Below are 20364 nucleotides of genomic sequence, written 5' to 3'. Positions count from 1 at the left end.
GAAGAGGAGGAGGAGGAAGAGGAGGAGGAGGAGGGGAGAAAAACGGAGGAGCTGAATGACTGAAGAGACACTTCCTCATTCAATGCAGATCAGCAAACTAACCACCAACATTAACTCTCTTCAACATGGACTATGAGCTTTTGTTGATCATTACCTCACTAACAGGTCAGTTTGATGTTTGGTCAGGAATATGTTTATGACAAATCATAATAGAAATAAAAAACAATGAAAAAAGTTAACATTTTGTCTTTGCTCAGGTGTCATCTGTCAACACGTTACTCCAGTGAAAGACGAGAAGTCTGGTTCAGCAGACAGCCCTGTTTCTCTATCCTGCAACTACAGTAAAGGTGCAGCAGATTATTTCTTCTGGTATCGACAACATCCAGGGAAACCTCCAGAGTTCCTGACATTTAATACGGAAGTTGAAGAAACGCAGAAAGAGTCCCAGTCTAGACTCTCTGGTAGAGTTCGAAAACAGGAAACCCAGATGGATCTGCTGATCTCCTCTGCTGCAGTGACAGACTCTGCTGTGTACTACTGCGCTGTGAGGCCCACAGTGACAGGAAACACCAGAACCCTGTACAAAAACCTGCAGTACTCCATAGCAGCCACTAGAGGGCCTCACTCTCTGTTAAACCACTAAAACCTGCAGTACTCCACAGCAGCCACTAGAGGGCCTCACTCCCTGTTAAACCACAAAAACCTGCAGTTCTCCACAGCAGCCACTAGAGGGCCTCACTCCCTGTTAATCCACTATAACCTGCAGTACTCCACAGCAGCCACTAGAGGGCCTCACTCCCTGTTAAACCACAAAAACCTGCAGTACTCCACAGCAGCCACTAGAGGGCCTCACTCCCTGCTCTGCTTCTATGGTTTGTTAGGTTTCAGTCTGATTGTTTATGAGGCAATAAAAAAACTGAACAGAGAGAAAACAATCCCTCTGATAAGTCGGTCTAATTGGATGACATTTGCATAACTATTTCTAAGAAATATTTTCATTATTGATCACTGGATCAGCTACATATTTTATAACCAGCAGTGTTTGATTAATGGCAGCCAAGATGCTATAAAGTTGCTGCTGGATACCTGCATGGCATCTCCATCTGGACCTCAGAGAACAGAAAGACTCTGGCTCTTTCCATGCTACCAGCTCTCAGTGCTTTGGTACCAAAACCCATCCTGGGGATTGGTTGGACCACCAAGTCTGGCACATCGGACTCCTGCCAGTACCAGCTATTAAGAGCTGCCATGGACAGACAGCTTTCTTTTACATGCTACTTAAAGCCTGGAAAGAAATCTAACAGCTAAAAGCTTTTCAAATGTAAGGACTTTTTAAAAAGTCCTGTTTGTTATCTGATGGATAAACATTAGAATTAAGTAGGAACATGTTTATTATCCCAGACCCCAGACAGGCTCCTACCTGGACTCTGGCAGTCACACCTGACTGCAGCTTACCAACATGCTGACAATATTTTAGTAGTTTATCACAAAGGCGTAACTTCCTGAAGGTCTGGTGTGGACATGTCCCCACCAACTCTGGCCTGATGGGGACAGTCCCACCAATATTTCCTGCCCCTTTTTTCTTTAACAAATTTTTAACAAATATGGAGAAAACATATTTTATATTAAAGTTACAAACAACAGCTTGAATAAAATGCAACTACATAACGTTTTATGAGACGTCTGGATTGCTTTATTTATATTTTACATGTTGCCTCTGACTGTTGCTGGTGGAGAAACATTTAGTATCTAAATCTAGTAGAAAACATTTAAGCAACCTGTATGTGGACTGTTGGGTGTAAAATTGATGAGCAGTAAATATTGTGCTAGTATCAGTATTGGACCAAAGAAAGCAAGACTTTAAAACTGTGACGCTTTTGATGGTTCAGATAAACTCAAAAACCAGCAGCTGTGTGTGTGTGTGTGTGTGTGGGGGGGGGGGGGGGGGGGTAATATTTGGTCCTGGGGCCCAAGATTCCTGGCAGCGCCCCTGTGATGGAGGGATGGTGATGATGATGGAGGGATGATGATGATGATGGAGGGATGATGATGGAGGGATGATGATGATGATGATGGAGGGATGATGATGATGATGATGGAGGGATGATGATGATGATGATGATGGAGGGATGATGATGATGATGATGGAGAGATGATGATGATGATGGAGGGATGATGATGATGATGGAGAGATGATGATGATGATGATGGAGGGATGATGATGATGATGGAGGGATGATGATGATGATGGAGGGATGATGATGATGATGATGGAGGGATGATGATGGAGAGATGATGATGATGATGGAGGGATGATGATGATGATGGAGGGATGATGATGATGATGGAGAGATGATGATGATGATGGAGGGATGATGATGATGATGGAGGGATGATGATGATGATGGAGGGATGATGATGATGATGGAGGGATGATGATGATGATGATGGAGGGATGATGATGATGATGGAGAGATGATGATGATGATGGAGGGATGATGATGATGATGGAGGGATGATGATGATGATGGAGGGATGATGATGATGATGGAGGGATGATGATGATGATGGAGGGATGATGATGATGATGGAGGGATGATGATGATGATGGAGGGATGATGATGATGATGTTCCGTTTAGATGTTTCCAGGTCTGTTCTGCCTTCAGCTGATTTATGGCCAAAGTCAAAAACCTCATGATGCATTCAAGTACAAGAAATTATGTTAGAAAATAAATCTAATGTTGGCCTATTTAATTTGCCGTCATAAATTTCCAGTGTCTCATTCAGCTTTTTCTAATCATTCTGTTAATTCTTATATTTTCATAACAGAACTTTGATCAGTTGATCAGTGACGCCCAGCCGAGCGTTCAGCAGCTGATGTTCAGTCTGTTGATGCTTCACAGTCAGTTCAGGATCCAGATTGGACCAATGAAAACCAGGGAGATTAAATCCAGATTAGACCTGAATGGTGACAGGTGAGTCTAATCCAGGGAAGAAGAACAGCTGCAGGAAGGAGACGGACAGACAGAAAATACAGACAGAGCTGAAGAAATAAGTCCAACATCAACAACGGCTGCAGTTTATGGCTTTTTACCTGCATTTGATTACAGTTTTTGTAAAAATCTATCAATCAATAAACTATATTATTATTTTATGAAAATATCAAGTTAACAGACCTGCCATCTGCAGAACAGTTAGAATAAAATAGTTTATCTACAAACTTTACTCTGTTAAGTTCACTTCTCATTTGTCGTTTTACATAATTGATAGTTCTGAAAGTTCAGAAGTAAAAATTTTATATTTCCACCAGAGATCAGCTGAAGCTGAGGAAGAGGAAGAGGAGGAGGAGGAGCTGATTTGTTCCTGAACTCAAGACTCAAACTTTCAGTTCAGTTCAGTTCAGTTCAGTTCAGTTCAACTCTCCAACATTAACTCTGCTCAACATGGACTATTATGGTCTGTCTCTGCTCATCATCTCTCTGTTAACAGGTCAGATTTAATTCTAAATATGTTGATAAATTTATTCTAAACTTTATGATTGTGCCTCATAGTTTAGTTTTATAACTAAAAGGTTTTTCTGCCTTCAGGTGTTGAGTCTCAACAACTATCTCCTCTGATGGCAGAAAACTTCATTTCAGAGGGCGGCTCCGTTTCTCTGACCTACACATTTTCTAAAGAAGCAACTGGAAGCGATGAGTTCTACTGGTATCGCCAACATCCAGGAAAACCTCCAGAGTTCCTGCTCTACCACCTAGGATCAGGAAAAATACTGTCGGAGCAAACTGCTGGACGGGAGATCGATGTGAAGGGAAGAGACATAAAGCTGCTGATCTCCTCTACTGCAGTGTCAGACTCTGCTGTGTACTACTGCGCTGTGAGGCCCACAGTGACAGGAAACACCAGAACCCTGTACAAAAACCTGCAGTACTCCACAGCAGCCACTAGAGGCCCTCACTCCCTGCTCTTCAACGGTTTGTCAAGATTCAGACTGATGTGATCAAACCTGAACAAGAAATACAAGTAATAAAAAACTAGTAACAGGGACGGTGGGTTAAACCTACTGCTGCTCTGTGGCGCTCAGAGAACAGGAAGAACCCAGAACAGTTAAATAATTGTGATTAATTCACAAACATCCTGAAGCCCCAACCAGATTTTTTAAACTAATTTGACAGCACTAATAATTACTGTTGCTGTTTTTTTTTTGTATTAATATTTGTTTGGTCGTTTTTACTCTGGACATTTAGTTCTGATACACTGAGCAGCCTTTCTCCGCTCTGCTCAGCCGTTCAGATCCACTAGAGGGCAGCGTTACCAGGTTCTGAGCTCTGCTGTGGTTCTGTGTTCAAGCACTCTGTCGCTCCACAGACCAGGTCCCATCAGGTGTTCTTGTCTCCCAGGCAGAACAAATGAGAAACGTTTATCCGGTTGTTGAACAGCTGCAGCGTTCCCTCCAGATCCCGGTCTGAATCATTCCGACTGGTTCTAGCATGACACAGTCTGAGTTTGGACTGGTTTTAATGGGACGGCCCGTCACCAGGCTCAGTGAGGGGAGGAGTTCCACTCTGACAGACTTTGTGTTGGAGCTGAAGAGCTGCTGCGTTCTCTCTGTTCTTCTGTCAGTACCAGGGAAAACAATGCAGCTGCTGCTTTTCTCCTGCATGATGATGATCTTCTGCCTTCAGCCAGGTGAGTCATCTAAAGATGCAGCAGGTGGAGAAGGAGACAGAAGGCAGGAAAACATCTGGAGCTTTGAGTTTGTTAAAACTGAATTATCAATCTGTTGTTTCCAGGATCCTCTGAGGATTTACTGACACCATTTAAAGACGATCAACTGGATTTGGAAGGAAACGACGTGACTCTGTCCTGCAACTATTCAGGAACAGTAAACCTGCTGCTGTGGTACCGACAGACGCCCAGTTCATCTCCACAGCTGGTCACCTCAGGATATTCAGACACAACAGGAAGGGTTTCCTTGAGACACAAGAAAACAAGAAAGACGTTTCATCTGCTGATCTCCTCTGCTGCAGTGACAGACTCTGCTGTGTACTACTGCGCTCTGCAGCCCACAGTGACAGGAAACACCAGAACCCTGTACAAAAACCTGCAGTACTCCGCAGCAGCCACTAGAGGCCCTCACTCCCTGTTAAACCACTAAAACCTGCAGTACTCCACAGCACCCACTAGAGGGCCTCACTCCCTGTTAAACCACTAAAACCTGCATTACTCCACAGCAGCCACTAGAGGGCCCCACTCCCTGTTAAACCACTAAAACCTGCATTACTCCACAGCAGCCACTAGAGGGCCCCACTCCCTGTTAAACCACTAAAACCTGCATTACTCCACAGCAGCCACTAGAGGGCCTCACTCCCTGTTAATCCACTAAAACATGCAGTTCTCCACAGCAGCCACTAGAGGGCCTCCCTCCCTGTTAATCTACTGGTTGTTGAGTGTTTGGACTGAAGACAAAGACAACATGACATCATGCTGCGACTGAACTTGGTGCAGAAATAATCCAAGAAGTCTGCAGACATGTGTAACGCCTGACATTCTGCTTCCCAGAGTCTGAGAGACTTTCTAAAATATGTGATCTTTAACTGTTCAAATCTTAGAGAAATTCTTTCCTCTTCTGTTCTCTTTAGTCATGTGTCCCTTCAGGCGCACCGTATGGAGAAGCTGGCTGCCTACATAGGCCATGAAAAGGGTTTCTGGAGATGTTGTCATAGTTGCTGAATTGACTATCAGATCACAGAGGCATCAACACAGGCAGGTTGCATTAATAAAATATGAACATGTGTTTCAACGTGTTAGATTTTTTGCATAGACATGAGTGTGAATGTGTTTCTGGTTGAAGAGTGAGACCATTTGTTGCCTGGAATTGCAAAAATGTGACAAGGAAGAGATCAGCAGAAATCTTGCAGCATGAAGCCAAGAGCAGCCAGAAGCAGTTAGCGTTGGATCCTGGAGGCAGCAGCAGGCAGATACCAGCAACCCTCAGAGGAGCTACGGGTCGGACATGGAGGCAGGTCGGCAGCCCCGACGCCACGGAGACTCAGTACCAAACCTCCTAACCCAGTCTGGCACCGCAAACCCCAACGAAGGATCAGGCCCACAACCCGGCGTCCGTTAGCCTAGCCTAACCTCCCCCCCACTGCCTACAGCGTCCGAAACCTGTTGGGCAGGAATCAGCTGTTAGCGTTGGCCAGGACTGACAAAGACCAAGCGGGGAGAGATGAGGTCACTGTGACATCACCACTAGGGCTGTGACCATTTCTCAAATGATTTGAAAATTCCCCGAGGAAATGATCTGCCTTGAAACTTCGTTAAATTAAGTTTTGTTATTTAGCCACCGTGTTCCGGCCTGGTGTTTATTCATGATGCGCAGCGCTCTAACCCTAACCTTTGACCCTGTTCCTCCTGAGACCAACAATAATCTCCTTTGTTTTCTTTACATTTCAGATGATTTGACTGTTCCCTCCGTGACCCGAAGCGGTCCACCAGCTCTCTGTACTCAGCCTCTTGTCCGTCTCTGATAAACCAGCAACTGCAGAGTAATCTGAGTATTTCTGTAATCTGAGTATTTCTGTAATCTGAGTATTTCTGTAATCTGAGTATTTCTGTAGATGACAGAAGTCAGTCTTGTGCTGGACGTCTGAAGTGTAGAGAGAGAAAAGGAGCCGAGATAGACGCTCAGTCCTCCAGTCTCTACCTGTGGTCTGTCGTCAGGTCATCAGGTCATCAGGTTGTCAGGTTGTCAGGTCATCAGGTTGTCAGGTGGTCAGGTCGTCAGGTCATCAGCTGGTCAGGTCAACAGGTCATCAGGTCATCAGGTCAACAGGTCATCAGCTGGTCAGGTCATCAGGTTGTCAAGTGGTCAGGTCAACAGGTCATCAGGTCAACAGGTCATCAGGTCATCAGGTCAACAGGTCATCAGGTCATCAGGTTCCGGCTCCACCTGAGTCTCCTGAAGTTCCTCACAGAGCAGATCAGGCTGAATCCTGTTAAATGGGTTCATGAAGCAGGTTAAGATGGCGTCTCCGTCTCCATGGCGATAAGCAAACTGCAGGGGGTCCTGATATGAGCTTGTTCAGGTGGGCCAACAGGAGTGTCTCCAGGACCTCCATGATGCGGGTTGTCATGGCAACAGGTCTACAGTCGTTGACGACTAAAGTCCATCAGAAAGCAGCTGAAGCTGAGAGGAAGAGGAGGAAGAGGAGGAAGAGGAGGAGCTGATCTGTTCCTGATCTCTAAAGAGACTCAAACTTCCTCCTTCAGTTCAGTTCAACTCTCCAACATTAACTCTGCTCAACATGGACTATTATGGTCTGTCTCTGCTCATCATCTCTCTGCTAACAGGTCAGATTGAATTTTTTCAGTAAAGCCTGATGAGCTACTTTTCATAACTGCCTCGTTATCAAGAATTAATCACTGAACTTTAATGTTTCTCTCTTTTTCTTCAGCAGTCACCTGTGAAGAACTGACTCCAGTCAAACATGCAGAGTCCAGATCAGAAAGCAGCAAAGTTACTCTGTCCTACACTTACTCCAAAACAGCCACTGGAACTGATTCTTTCTTCTGGTATCGACAATATCTTGGAAAACCTCCACAGTTCCTGATCTCTCACTCAGGAACAGGAACACAAACTTCTCAGCCGCTTCCTGGTTTCTCCTTCAACATGAATGCTGATAAAACCCAGATGGATCTGCTGATCTCCTCTGCTGCAGTGACAGACTCTGCTGTGTACTACTGCGCTGTGAAGCCCACAGTGACAGGAAACACCAGAACCCTGTACAAAAACCTGCAGTACTCCACAGCAGCCACTAGAGGGCCTCACTCTCTGTTAAACCACTAAAACCTGCAGTACTCCACAGCAGCCACTAGAGGGCGCCATGCTCCAGTAGGCGGCGCTCTCCTTGTGCTCTGTGTTCCAGCATTGTGTCAATAAGAAGTGGTGCTGTGAAGAGAACAATAGTCAGACTGAATGTTGAACATCAGCTGCTTCCTCCTGCTGATTTAAACCTTGGTGGACAGATGGAACATTGGCTGTGGATTATTCTGGCTGCTCTTTTCTCTGGTAAGATACAAAGATCAACATGTTTCCTCTACATGGAGTAGAAGTCTTTAAAGCTGCTGATTGTTCTCCTTTAATCAATCATCTTTATTGATCCATCTCTTCCTCTGCATGTTCTGTTCTTCCCCAGAGTGTAAAGGAGACTCAGTGAAGCAGACAGAAGGAGAAGTTGTTGCTGCTGCAGGAGAATCACTGACTCTGAGATGTACTTATGAGACCAGTGTGAGTGTCACATTGTTCTGGTACAAACAAGGAGGAAACAGTTTCCCAAAGTACATGCTGAAGCAGCTGCCATCGTCAAAATATAAAGCTCCAGATTTCGACAATGACAGATTTGATGCTGACTTCAATAAAGACGAAAAATCCTTCAACCTGAAGATCCAGGATCTCCGTCTGTCAGACTCTGCTGTGTACTACTGCGCTCTGCAGCCCACAGTGACAGGAAACACCAGAACCCTGCACAAAAACCTGCAGTACTCCACAGCAGCCACTAGAGGGCCCCATAATTCAGACTGCATTAACATGAGGTGCAGCTGCTGGAACCAAACTAACCTGAAGCAGCAGCATCTTCACCTGGTTCCTCTCCAACAGTTCGAAGTGGGAGAAATCAGTGGAAACCAGTGGAACCAGTTAGGACACAGGTCTCAATCTCCAGTCCTCCAGTCGCTGTCCTACAGGTTCTAGATGAGCCATAGGTACAAAATCCTGGAATGAAATGTCTTAATGACCTCCTCCTGGTGTAGATCAGTTGACCTCATTATTCCATCCAGGTGATGCAGCAGAGAATCTAAAAGTTTCAGGACTTTGAACCTCCAGGACTGAACTTTGACCCCCCTGAGTTAGGATGACCAGTTAGGAAACCCACTGGTCCCAACCAGTTGAAGATAAACCTCCATGTATTTTTAAATGGTTTTACTGATTAATTATTTATTTGTTTTTTCCTCTGGGGTAAACTTGGGTTTTAGAAAGGTGCTCTTAAATAAAATGTATTTGTATCATTATTATTACTAAGCCAAGGTAAATGCTGCAAAGGTGTATTGTAATTGCAATTATCATTTTTAAATTATTATTATTATTCCATCTCCTAAAGTAGCCTTCTGGAGACCTTAACATATTCAAAAACTCACTAAACTTCATCCACAATCGTCCCCTTGTGAAATTTTCAGACTCCAGTGGAATCAAAAGTTGGCGTGTCCAAGCTGCTCTACAGCGCCCTCTGGTGTGAGCTGGACAAGCCGTACATCATAAAGATCTAAAATTCAGTATGTAGGTAGGTTCACCCAAATCAAGAAAAAATGTTTCCTGGAGATGTGTCCTAAACTGTAGCTGGAGTTTGCCATTGTGGGTCAAAGGGCAAGTTTTGGCCATATTTGATATTTAAACAGCTTGAACTTCAACAGACTCCTTCCCTCGGGACAGGAAGTTACTTTTTTCTTGGAAAGCTGCATCTCTGACCCCCTTTTACCTAATCAAGATGATCTTATGTCAGAAGACAGATAACTATTTGGGCTCACTTGCTTTAATGCTCAAAGAGTTTTTGGTGGAGGTTGTGGGCGTGGCGTCGGCGTGGCGTCGGCGTGGCGTCGGCGTGGCGAACTCACAGGTCACACCACTGTCATACCTTTGAGTCTGAATTTCACATATTTCAGCTGAGCTGCACCAAACTAACTAGGCTCGATCCTAGTGAACCCCCAATAGGAATCCATTCTAATATTTAGTGGGCGTGGCCTAATTCCTCTACAGCGCCCCCTAGAAACCTTTAAAAGAAATCAACCCCAAGCCACGCTTCGACCGATAATTACATAATTCCTTACACGTTTATTTTTTAAGGATGAACCAAAAAGTATCTTGTAATCATGGTCCAAACCTCACAGGAAGTTGGCCATTTTGGACCAAAGCCGCCATTTTGTCTCTTCTACACACAAATGAGCGAACTCCTGCTACAGCTTTTGAGAATCGCTCAGCATTGAGTGATGTGCTCAATACATGAAGGTTAATCGTTATCAAAGAATGTGGGCGTGACCAAGTCTCACAATCTGACCATGAAACATGGACGTCTGGCTGCTGGCGGGAGCTTGTGGGCGTGGCAGAGCGGCGAATTAAATCCCTCACCGTTTGCGTACGATTGACCCTAAATCACACATGCATCATCTGATTTGCATCAAATTTCACATGATTGACCTTTGTTAACCTCTTAAGAGGCCAATAGCATTAAATTGAAACTTGACTCCATTGCGCCCCCTGGATTATTCCAACAGCTATATCTCTCTTTCTAATAAATGAACTGATCTGCACCAGATTTATTTAGCATCTTTAGGGAACATTGCTCAACACATTGATGTGCACCGCCTAGTGGACCGGTGTGAGAATTACATGAGGGCGTTGACAATGGCGTTGCTGGAGCTCCCACGGTCGCCATGACGCTGGAGTGGCGCTGAGCTGCACGGCCAACGCTGCTGGCAGCTTTAATTTGCATCTTATTTCTTTCAACAGTGTTGATCAGCAATCAAACCCAACAGAACTGGCTTTGACTTGAGAGCTGGGCACATTTCCAGTAAAGCCTCGCTGTGCTTTAATTGTGAGTGAAGATTATTGGTCATCTTGTTACTTATCATCCTCTGTATTTGGTTGGTGGATTTCTAGTGAGACTGCTGGTTCTCTCCTTCATGTTGTTAAGTACTGATCCTGTACATAACTACATGAAGGTAGAAGACTTTATTTTAAAATCTGAGATCCTCTGAGTGTCTTTACCTTTTGTTATTCTTGGCTCTTATTTTCTCGTTCACCTTTAAGTTAGCATTCATTCTAATGTTGGCTGTTTTTTCCTATTCACTTGTTGTCTTGGTGTTTGGTTTTCCATATATTCTTGGAAATTATAAATATTCTTTCTGTTCTAATTCATCTCTCCTCAGGTTCTTAGTCCGGTTCTCTCACAGCTAACATGCATCGTTTTCATTTACCCACCTGCAGCATTTCCAGAAAGTTTTGCCATTACCTGCTAGGTTTTTTGCTTTTCGCACGATTTCTGTTGTGACTTCAGTTTTTAGGTGTTTCTGCTTTTGCAAGTTGTCAGGTTTATGAACTTAGAACATTAAAATACAGACACAAGGAAGGACAAGAAGAGTTAGTTTCTTTTAACTCACGAGGAGAAACGGACAGAGATGTGTTTCCAGTTACAAATCTCAAACTGCTCTGAAAACACATTCTGCTGCATCTCTATTTTTATTGAAAATCATCCCTGGTTACAATGAATGTTTCAGCTCTTATCAAAACATATGCAGCTGTAACATGATTCACAGTTTCATAAGATAAACTAGAACATTTACTACGAACAGTATGACTGTATCAGCACCATAACGCGACACACTATCTTATTATAAACATGAAGAATTGTCTGATTAGAACAAGATGGCGCCGGCTGTCTCTGAATCCTTCAGCAGGGCCTCCTGCAACATACTGATTAGTATTTATAGAGGTTATTATTTTAATTCTATCACAAGTTCTCTTTGCTTTGTAGTTGATCACCTTGTTAACTGCCTGTCTGCTAGTCTGTATTTGTGTCCCACTGAGAACAATATTTGACATGTTTGTAAAGTATTTTCTAAAACTGCACATGGAAACAATAAGAATCCAAGTCTTCCCAAAGACCTGCTCACCTTCCTGGTTAATGGGAACAAACCAAGCTGCAGCTTTCAAGCCAACATTTCCAGCTCCACATGGACCGCTCCTGAAGACTCAACCCAAAAACATCTTCCCACATATGTTGTTGTGAGCCAATTGCTGAAATGTCTTTAAATTGTGACATAATCTATGTAACTGTTCAAAGACAACATGGCGGTCACAATGGATGAAGTTACATCGCAGCGTGATTTCAAATTTGGCCAGAAGTGAGAACTTCACAGTATTCTGACTCTTGAGAATGTGGCAGAAATGTCCATCCTGTTTTCAGCCTACTAGACAGAAAGGTGAAGTTCCTGCTTTCAAAACGTTTGATGCCACATTTTGCTGTGGATGTTTACAAGTCAGCAGAGGAATGAAGACAGTGGAGGAATCTCCGTACACCGAGGTCCTCCCTGTGTTTGAAACTATGAAATTTAAATTACTTTCTGGTGAACATTTCTTTAAAAGAAAATTTCCCAAGAAGCAAAAGAAACTGTGAGTCAATACAATCCCCTAAATGATCTGTTCTTTGGTCAGCTGAAGCTGTAAGTCTGTTAGCCAGGAGGAAGAGGAGGAAGAGGAGGAAGAGGAGGAGCTGATCTGTCCCTGATCTCTAAAGAGACTCAAACTTCCTCCTTCAGCTCAGCTCAACTCTCCAACATTAACTCTGCTCAACATGCTGTCTCTGCTCACATCTGGATTCACTCTGCTGGTTCTGATCACTGGATCAGGTTGGTTGGAGTCTTTCAGAGAATAATCTGATCCTTCTTGTTCTTCACTTATATCAGTTTTTCTTCCTTCAGGTGTAAACTGTCAACAACTCACTGCAGCGAAGACTGAGGAGTTCAGTTCAGAGGGCAGCTCTGTTACTCTGACCTGTAGTTACACCAAAGATTCTGCTTATTTCTTATTCTGGTATTGACAAAATCCAGGAGAACCTCCAGAGTTCCTGAGGTCTCACTCACCTTTTGGTGGATCAGAACATCTGGACAGGATGACATTTAAAGGAAGCAAAGAAGAAATGTCCATGAAGATCTCCTCTGCTGCAGTGACAGACTCTGCTGTGTACTACTGCGCTGTGAGGCCCACAGTGACAGGAAACACCAGAACCCTGTACAAAAACCTGCAGCCACCAGAGGGCGCCGTGCTCCAGTAGGCGGCGCTCTCCTTGTGCTCTGTGTTCCAGCATTGTGTCAATAAGAAGTGGTGCTGTGAAGAGAACAATAGTCAGACTGAATGTTGAACATCAGCTGCTTCCTCCTGCTGATTTAAACCTTGGTGGACAGATGGAACATTGGCTGTGGATTATTCTGGCTGCTCTTTTCTCTGGTAAGATACAAAGATCAACATGTTTCCTCTACATGGAGTAGAAGTCTTTAAAGCTGCTGATTGTTCTCCTTTAATCAATCATCTTTATTGATCCATCTCTTCCTCTGCATGTTCTGTTCTTCCCCAGAGTGTAAAGGAGACTCAGTGAAGCAGACAGAAGGAGAAGTTGTTGCTGCTGCAGGAGAATCACTGACTCTGAGATGTACTTATGAGACCAGTGATACATATCCATATCTGTTCTGGTACAAACAAGATAAAAACGGTTTTCTGCTGAGAAAGCAGAAAACTCTCTGATTGGTTGAGTTGAAGTGGCCCCGCCCACTGACCTTCAGCTCATCCAATGACATCATTTCTTCCTCTTTCTGCTGCAGTGGAAGAACATTGTTGATCTGCAGTGTGGCTCTAAGGACTCCAAAGACATGTTGCTCTGCCTGGTTCTGCTTCTGTCTCTCATTAGAGGTGAGTTTCAGATCAGGGATTCTAGTTCAGGTCCAGCTGCTGCATTAACACAGATACAGACTGAATTTCACTGCTTTCTGCTTTCTCTGCTCTGACTGAATGAAAATCAACTTTTTATCATCCTGGAAGTTGAATTGACATTTCTACAGTTGATGATGTTCGTCTAATGGCTGGCTTCATTTTCTCCACTTTTTCCAGGTCCAGCTGCTGCAGACACAATCTCTGCTGTTACAGATGAAGTCAGAGGGACTGAAGGACATCATGTCTCACTCAGCTGTAACTACGAGACAACATCTGATTATGCTGACCTTTACTGGTACAAACATCCTTCTGACCTTCAGGCTCCTCGGTTTCTACTATTACAAAATGGAAAAGGAGGCTCTGCTGATTTCAACATTGATCAAAAACATTTCAAATCCCAAACATCATCTTCCTCCACTGAGCTGACCATCAGAGAGCTAACCCTGGCAGACACAGCTCTCTGCTACTGCGCTCTGAAAACACAGTGATACAAAGTGGAGAAGAGGCTGTACAAAAACCTGAACACAGATATCTGACTCCTCTTCAAAGAGGAGGGAAGTGGTATTCACAGCTCAGCTTCATATCAGATGATTCTGATCATTCCTGCTTGATCAGAGTCGCTGTGGTTGCAGCTGCCAGACAAGCAAGTCGAAATACTTGATCACAGTGTTGATCTACTGGGATTTTCACACACAACCACCTGTGGTTAACAGAAACCTCTCCACCTTCAGATTATTTTTATCTCCACCTTCTTCACTTATGTCTTCCTCATTCTGACCTTATTTCATTCTGCTACAGGAAGGACAGACCAAATAAACCAATACAATGTTAGCTTAGCTTGCTTATTCCTGTTGGTAGTTGGATTAGGATCGATCAGTGTTTTAAAATTCATGGCGCTCCTGTAGCATGCATGAAAACTCAAGCTTTTGGTCATTTTTATTTTGATAACTTTTGATAACTTGGCAGGTTTACCAAGTTTGAAGTCATTATCTCCGAACTCCTTGGAGTTTGACAAAGTTGAACATTTATGAAACAACAGTGGGTTTAGGGCAGGGGTGCTCAAGTCCAGTCCTCCAGAGCTACCATCCTGCAACTTTCAGATGCATCCCTGCTCCAACACACCTGAATCAGATGAGTAGCTTGTTACCAGGCCTGTTTAGAGCTGGTCCCGGTCTGTTGGAGTTAGGATGCTTCTAAAAGTTGGTAGCTCTCGCGGACTGGACTTGAGCACCCCTGGTTTAGGGCGTACCTCCAAGAGATTGTTTTCTTGTACACGGAGGTTCTGTCTATGTACCAGCTTCAGCTCTGTGATTTATCAGTTGGCCTGTTTTACATTAGGGGGCGCTGTAGAGTTGTTTGGCCACGCCTGTTTTGGATTCTATTAAAATGCAAACATTTCAGTCGGGGGAACATTTTGGGTAACGTTTGGTGAGTTTTGCTTTATGTTTAGGCTTCCAAATTAATGTTTCTTTTGTGTAAAGAAAAATAAACATTTGTATTAAAATAGACCTTTCACAGCACTTTCACTGTTTTGGTCTAAATATTAATACAATTTAAAGCGATGCACAATTTATAAAAATAGTTAGAAAAATCTGATATTACACCTAGTGGTAGCAAGACATGGTACTGCACAATGCCAGTATTGGTACAGATGTTTTAACACTTTATTAGTGCTGGTTGCAGATGTCATGCAGTCTGACTGCAGATGGTATGAATGACCTGCTGCATCTTTCTTTCCTGCACCGTTGGTGGATCAATCTGCTGCTGAAGGCCCCACAGCCTCATACAGGATTAGAAGAGTCAATCATAACTGCCTTCAGTTTAGCTAAAGTCTTTTTCTCACCCGCTGCCTCAATAGAGTCCAGAGAACAGTTCAGACTGAGCCAGCTTCCACAAGCATAGAGGATCACTGAAGCCACCAGAGTCACAGAAAGTCCTCAGTAATGTCCTGAACACAACAAATGTCCTCAGCAGATAGAGATGACAAGACATCTGTGTTATGTGAGCAGTCCAGTTTGTTATTGGGCTGAACACCCAGATGCTTACTGGTACAATCTGAGAAGCCCTCCTCCTGAAATCAGCCACCACCTCCTTGTCTTGCTGACATCGATGTACAGATGGTTCAGTTCACACCAAGCAGCAAAGATGGAGATAACCTCTCCTGACACGCGTCCAGCAATGGCTGCGTCATCTGAGAACTTCTGGAGGTGGCAGATATCCAAGTTGTTGCTGAAGTCTGATGTATAAAGTGTGAAAGGGAAAGGAGAGAGCACTGAACCCTGTGGATTCCCCATGCTGCAGTCTACCACGTGAGACGCAGAGCCTCTCATCCTGTGGTCTATTAGTGAGGAAGTCTGTGGTCCATGCCGCCAGGTGGCAGTACCTGTTTACTTTGTAATGGCAATACAAAGTAAAAAAAGTATCGACTTAATTATAAAACTAATCAATTAAATGGATAAAATGATGCAACAGATTCAACTTAAATACAATAATTGTGACTCAACATGTTCGTCTTAGAGTAGCTTTACAAATGCTGCTGCTGGAACAAAACGCAGCGTTTAAAAACGAGGTTTCTTAATGGGGCCATCAAACTCCTCGCGGACGTGAGGACATTGAGGACATTGCGGGACATGTCCTCTGGGTGGTCAGACAAAATGAGCAACAGCTGGACAATCCTTGACCTGGACAATAAAAGGCCCCAAAATGTCACCTTATGTCAGAAGTCATAAAGCCTCAGATGCCTCAAGTTATGTGGGAGCCGTTGGCATGTTGGATGCAGGGACGTCCACCAGAGCAGCAGCTGCATGGCTCAGTGTCTGTTATCGGACCGTCGGCCCTTTAAGAGTTGGTTTCCAACAGACTGCAGATCCTCCTCATCCTCGTCTGACCGCTCAGCACCAGACGGCCACATCGGCTCGTCCATCTGAGGATCGGCTCAGACCAGCGACACTCAGCTGATGAAACTATTGGTCTGAACAACAGACGCATCAAACCTCAGACTGTCTGTAACCGCCTACGGGAAGCCAACTGGGTCAGAATCAGATTCCTCAAACTCTATCATGTCCAAAGGTCAATCCGCTACAAACGGCCGAACAACGTCGTCATCAATGCTGATATAAAGATCAGTAATTACTAAAAATATAGTTTGAGTTTTTCTATATATTGCGTAACCCAAATGTTCATAAACTCTTATATTTGACATGGGACTTTATATTTTTGTTCAATGTACTTTTATTTTTAAAAATTAATTAAAATAGAAAACCAATAAAAAAGTATTCAAACATCTTTCTGTGAAACTCAAAACTGGCCATCTTTGAAATGTTTCTACAAATTATATGGAGCTCATCTGTGGTAAATTCAGCTGATTATTAGCTGGAGCCTCGTCTCCTCTCTGGTGAACTCCACCTCTCCTCTCCACCAGGGGGCGCCATGCTCCAGTAGGCGGCGCTCTCCTTGTGCTCTGTGTTCCAGCATTGTGTCAATAAGAAGTGGTGCTGTGAAGAGAACAATAGTCAGACTGAATGTTGAACATCAGCTGCTTCCTCCTGCTGATTTAAACCTTGGTGGACAGATGGAACATTGGCTGTGGATTATTCTGGCTGCTCTTTTCTCTGGTAAGATACAAAGATCAACATGTTTCCTCTACATGGAGTAGAAGTCTTTAAAGCTGCTGATTGTTCTCCTTTAATCAATCATCTTTATTGATCCATCTCTTCCTCTGCATGTTCTGTTCTTCCCCAGAGTGTAAAGGAGACTCAGTGAAGCAGACAGAAGGAGAAGTTGTTGCTGCTGCAGGAGAATCACTGACTCTGAGATGTACCTATGAGACCAGCTATGCTGCTACATTGTTCTGGTACAAGCTAGAAGTCAATAGTTATCCAAAGTTCATGCTGAAGCGATTCTCAACAGGAGGAGATAATGCTCCAGGATTCAAGAAAGATAAATTTGATGCTCAGCACGAGAAAACCTCATTTAATCTGAAGATCCAGGATCCGCAGGTTTCAGACTCTGCTGTGTACTACTGCGCTCTGCAGCCCACAGTGACAGGAAACACCAGATCCCTGCACAAAAACCTGCAACGCAAAGTCAATGCAATTCTCCACAATGTCCACTAGAGGGCATCATGGTCATACCCAGGGCCAAATTTAGGAGGAAGTGGGCCCCTGGATACACACACGTCTGTCGGCGTGCGTGTATGTGTGTGTATAATACATATATATACAGTATATACCTCTCCTTTGGCTGCCACCTTATCGTGGTGGCAGCTCCTAGGAACTTTCAATCCTAGGAGCTTGAAAGTTAATCTAACAATAGTCAGCCCCGCCCACTCCTCACAACTCCTCTGAGCTGACTACTGACCAGTTCTCTGTCTAACAAGTCCGGATTATCTCTAAGACCTGGGTCTTACCCCACAAGACGTCTATTAGAGATAATCTGTTTAAACTGGTGGCGAGAGAGACTCGTCTAGCTCTAACTACCTTCGATCCAGAAGTTATGACCCTCTACAGTTAAGGAACAGTCAACTGAGTAGCCCTCATAGCTGCGTAGCCCCAATAACCACTTCTGTTAACGGTAGCCCTCTCTCTTAAATAACCTGCACTTGGAAACGGCTAGATTAGATTTAGTGACTTAGATTCAAGTCCCAGGGTCGTTATTTTTACTCTCACTAAAGGAAAGTCTGAAGCCACCACATTACTGGAATCATGTACACTAATTTTACTTTAATTGGAGAAACTAAAATAATCAATGACTCAATTAATTTGCTGTCTGGGGCTTTATGCCCCTGGTAGGGTCACCCAAGGCAGACAGGTCCTAGGTGAGGGACCAGACAAAGCGCAGCCCGAAGACCCCAATGATGAGAAATAACGTTGGACTTGGTGTTCCCTCGCTCGGACGCGGGTCACCGGGGCCCCACTCTGGAGCCAGGCCCGGAGGGGGGGCGCTATGGAGAGCGCGTGGTGGCCGGGCTTTTTCCCATGGAGCCCAACCGGGCTGAACCCGAAGAGGATACATGGGCCCATGAGACCCCTTTGGCACCTCTCACCGGGCCAAAGGGGTCGGGTGCATTGTGTGATGGGTGGCGGCCGAGGGAGGGGGCCCTGGCGGTCCGATCCTCAGTTGCAGAAGCTCTTGGGACGTGGAATGTCACCTCTCTGGTGGGGAAGGAGCCGGAGCTAGTGTGTGGTTGAGAGGTTCTGGCTAGAAATAGTCGGTCAGGCTCTGGCTCTGGAACCAGTCTCCTTGAGAGGGGCTGGACATACTTCCACTCTGGAGTTGCCCAAGGTGAGAGGTTCCGGCTAGAAGTGGGCATACTTGTTGCTCCCCATCTCGGTGCCTGTACGTTGGGGTTTACCCCGGTGAACGAGAGGGTAGCCTCCCTCCGCCTACGGGTGGAGGGACGGGTCCTGACTGTCATTTGTGCTTACGGGCCGAACGACAGTTCAGATTACCCACCCTTTTTGGAGTCCTTAGAGGGGGTACTGGAGAGTGCTCCTCCTGGGGGACTCCCTTGTTCTGCTGGGGGACGTCAACGCTCACGTGAAATATCAGTGGCATCCTTGGACTTCCACGACCAGTCGGGCTCGTTTCCGGTGAGAGTTGGACTCCGCCAGGGCTGCCCTTTGTCACCGATTCTGTTCATCACTTTCATGGACAGAATTTCTAGGCGCAGCCAAGGTGTTGAGGGGATCCGATTTGGTGGCCTTAGGATCTCATCTCTGCTTTTCGCAGACGATGTGGTCCTTTTGGCTTCATCGGATCGTGATCTGCAGCTCTCGCTGGAGCGGTTCGCAGCCGAGTGTGAAGCGGCCGGGATGGGGATCAGTGCCTCCAAATCCGAGGCCATGGTCTTGAGCCGGAAAAGGGTAGAGTGCCTTCTCCGGGTCAGGGGGGGTGTCCTGCCCCAAGTGGAGGAGTTTAAGTATCTCGGGATCTTGTTCACGAATGGGGGAAGAAGGGAGCGGGAGATCGACAGGCGGATTGGCGCAGCGTCTGCTGTCAAGCGGGCGCTGTACCGGTCCGTCGTGGTGAAGAGAGAGCTGAGCCAAAAAGCGAAGCTCTCGATTTACCGGTCGATCTACGTTCCCACCCTCATCTATGGTCATGAGCTTTGGGTCATGACCGAAAGAACGAGATCGCGGATACAAGCGGCCGAAATGGGTTTTCTCCGTAGGGTGGCTGGGCTCTCCCTTAGAGATAGGGTGAGAAGCTCAGTCATCCGGCAGGGACTCAGAGTAGAGCCGCTGCTCCTTCACATCGAGAGGAGCCAGTTGAGGTGGCTTGGGCATCTGGTCAGGATGCCTCCTGGACGCCTCCCTGGTGAGGTGTTCCGGGCACGTCCCACCGGAAGGAGGCCCCGGGGAAGACCCAGGACACGCTGGAGGGACTATGTCTCTCGGCTGGCCTGGGAACGCCTCGGGATTCCCCCGGAGGAGCTGGAAGAAGTGGCTGGGGAGAGGGAAGTCTGGGCCTCCCTTCTGAAGCTGCTACCCCCGCGACCCGACCTCGGATAAGCGGAAGAAGATGGATGGATGGATGGATGGATCCTTGGACTTACTTTGTCTAATTACTTTTGCTGTTTTTCTTTTGTATTAATATTTGTTTGGTCGTTTTTACTCTGGACATTTAGTTCTGATCCACTAGAGGGCAGCGTTACCAGGTTCTGAGCTCTGCTGTGGTTCTGTAATCAATCAATCAATCAATCAATCAATCAATCAATCAATCAATCAATCAATCAAATTTTATTTGTATAGCACATTTCAGCAGCAGACATTTCAAAGTGCTTTACATCATTACAAACACAGAAACACAAAGCAATATAGAATCA

The 20364-nt window shown here is 45.1% G+C and overlaps 2 long non-coding RNA genes and 4 gene segments (V, D, J or C); 5 read left to right on the top strand and 1 right to left on the bottom strand.

The window, feature by feature from the left end:
• Nucleotides 1-3325: 3325 nt before the first annotated feature.
• LOC114146429 (immunoglobulin lambda variable 5-37-like) lies at nucleotides 3326-3998 on the top strand. The segment is given in 2 exon segments: nucleotides 3326-3490; nucleotides 3589-3998. Coding segments are annotated over 2 exon segments (456 nt in total).
• Nucleotides 3961-5166, top strand: LOC114146665 (T cell receptor alpha variable 3-like). The segment is given in 2 exon segments: nucleotides 3961-4687; nucleotides 4792-5166. Coding segments are annotated over 2 exon segments (564 nt in total).
• Nucleotides 5167-5326: 160 nt separating this feature from the next.
• LOC114146687 (uncharacterized) lies at nucleotides 5327-6844 on the top strand. Its single transcript, XR_003595942.1, has 3 exons — nucleotides 5327-6691; nucleotides 6765-6780; nucleotides 6821-6844. It is a non-coding gene; the product is annotated as an uncharacterized LOC114146687 (long non-coding RNA).
• Nucleotides 6845-6860: 16 nt separating this feature from the next.
• On the top strand, nucleotides 6861-7863 carry LOC114146677 (T cell receptor alpha variable 9-2-like). The segment is given in 2 exon segments: nucleotides 6861-7354; nucleotides 7459-7863. Coding segments are annotated over 2 exon segments (438 nt in total).
• Nucleotides 7864-12464: 4601 nt separating this feature from the next.
• LOC114146686 (uncharacterized) overlaps nucleotides 12465-20364 on the bottom strand; it is a 39945-nt gene continuing 32045 nt past the window's right edge. Inside the window, exon 3 of the long non-coding RNA XR_003595941.1 lies at nucleotides 12465-12852. This is a non-coding gene — a long non-coding RNA (uncharacterized LOC114146686). The remainder of the gene's footprint in view (nucleotides 12853-20364) is intronic.
• LOC114146682 (T cell receptor alpha variable 18-like) lies at nucleotides 16078-17668 on the top strand. The segment is given in 2 exon segments: nucleotides 16078-17152; nucleotides 17280-17668. Coding segments are annotated over 2 exon segments (417 nt in total).

This window comes from Xiphophorus couchianus, chromosome 6 (assembly GCF_001444195.1).
Source record: "Xiphophorus couchianus chromosome 6, X_couchianus-1.0, whole genome shotgun sequence".
NCBI lineage: Eukaryota > Metazoa > Chordata > Actinopteri > Cyprinodontiformes > Poeciliidae > Xiphophorus > Xiphophorus couchianus.
Note: the sequence above shows the minus strand (reverse complement) of the source record. Positions and strands in the feature narration are given on the sequence as shown.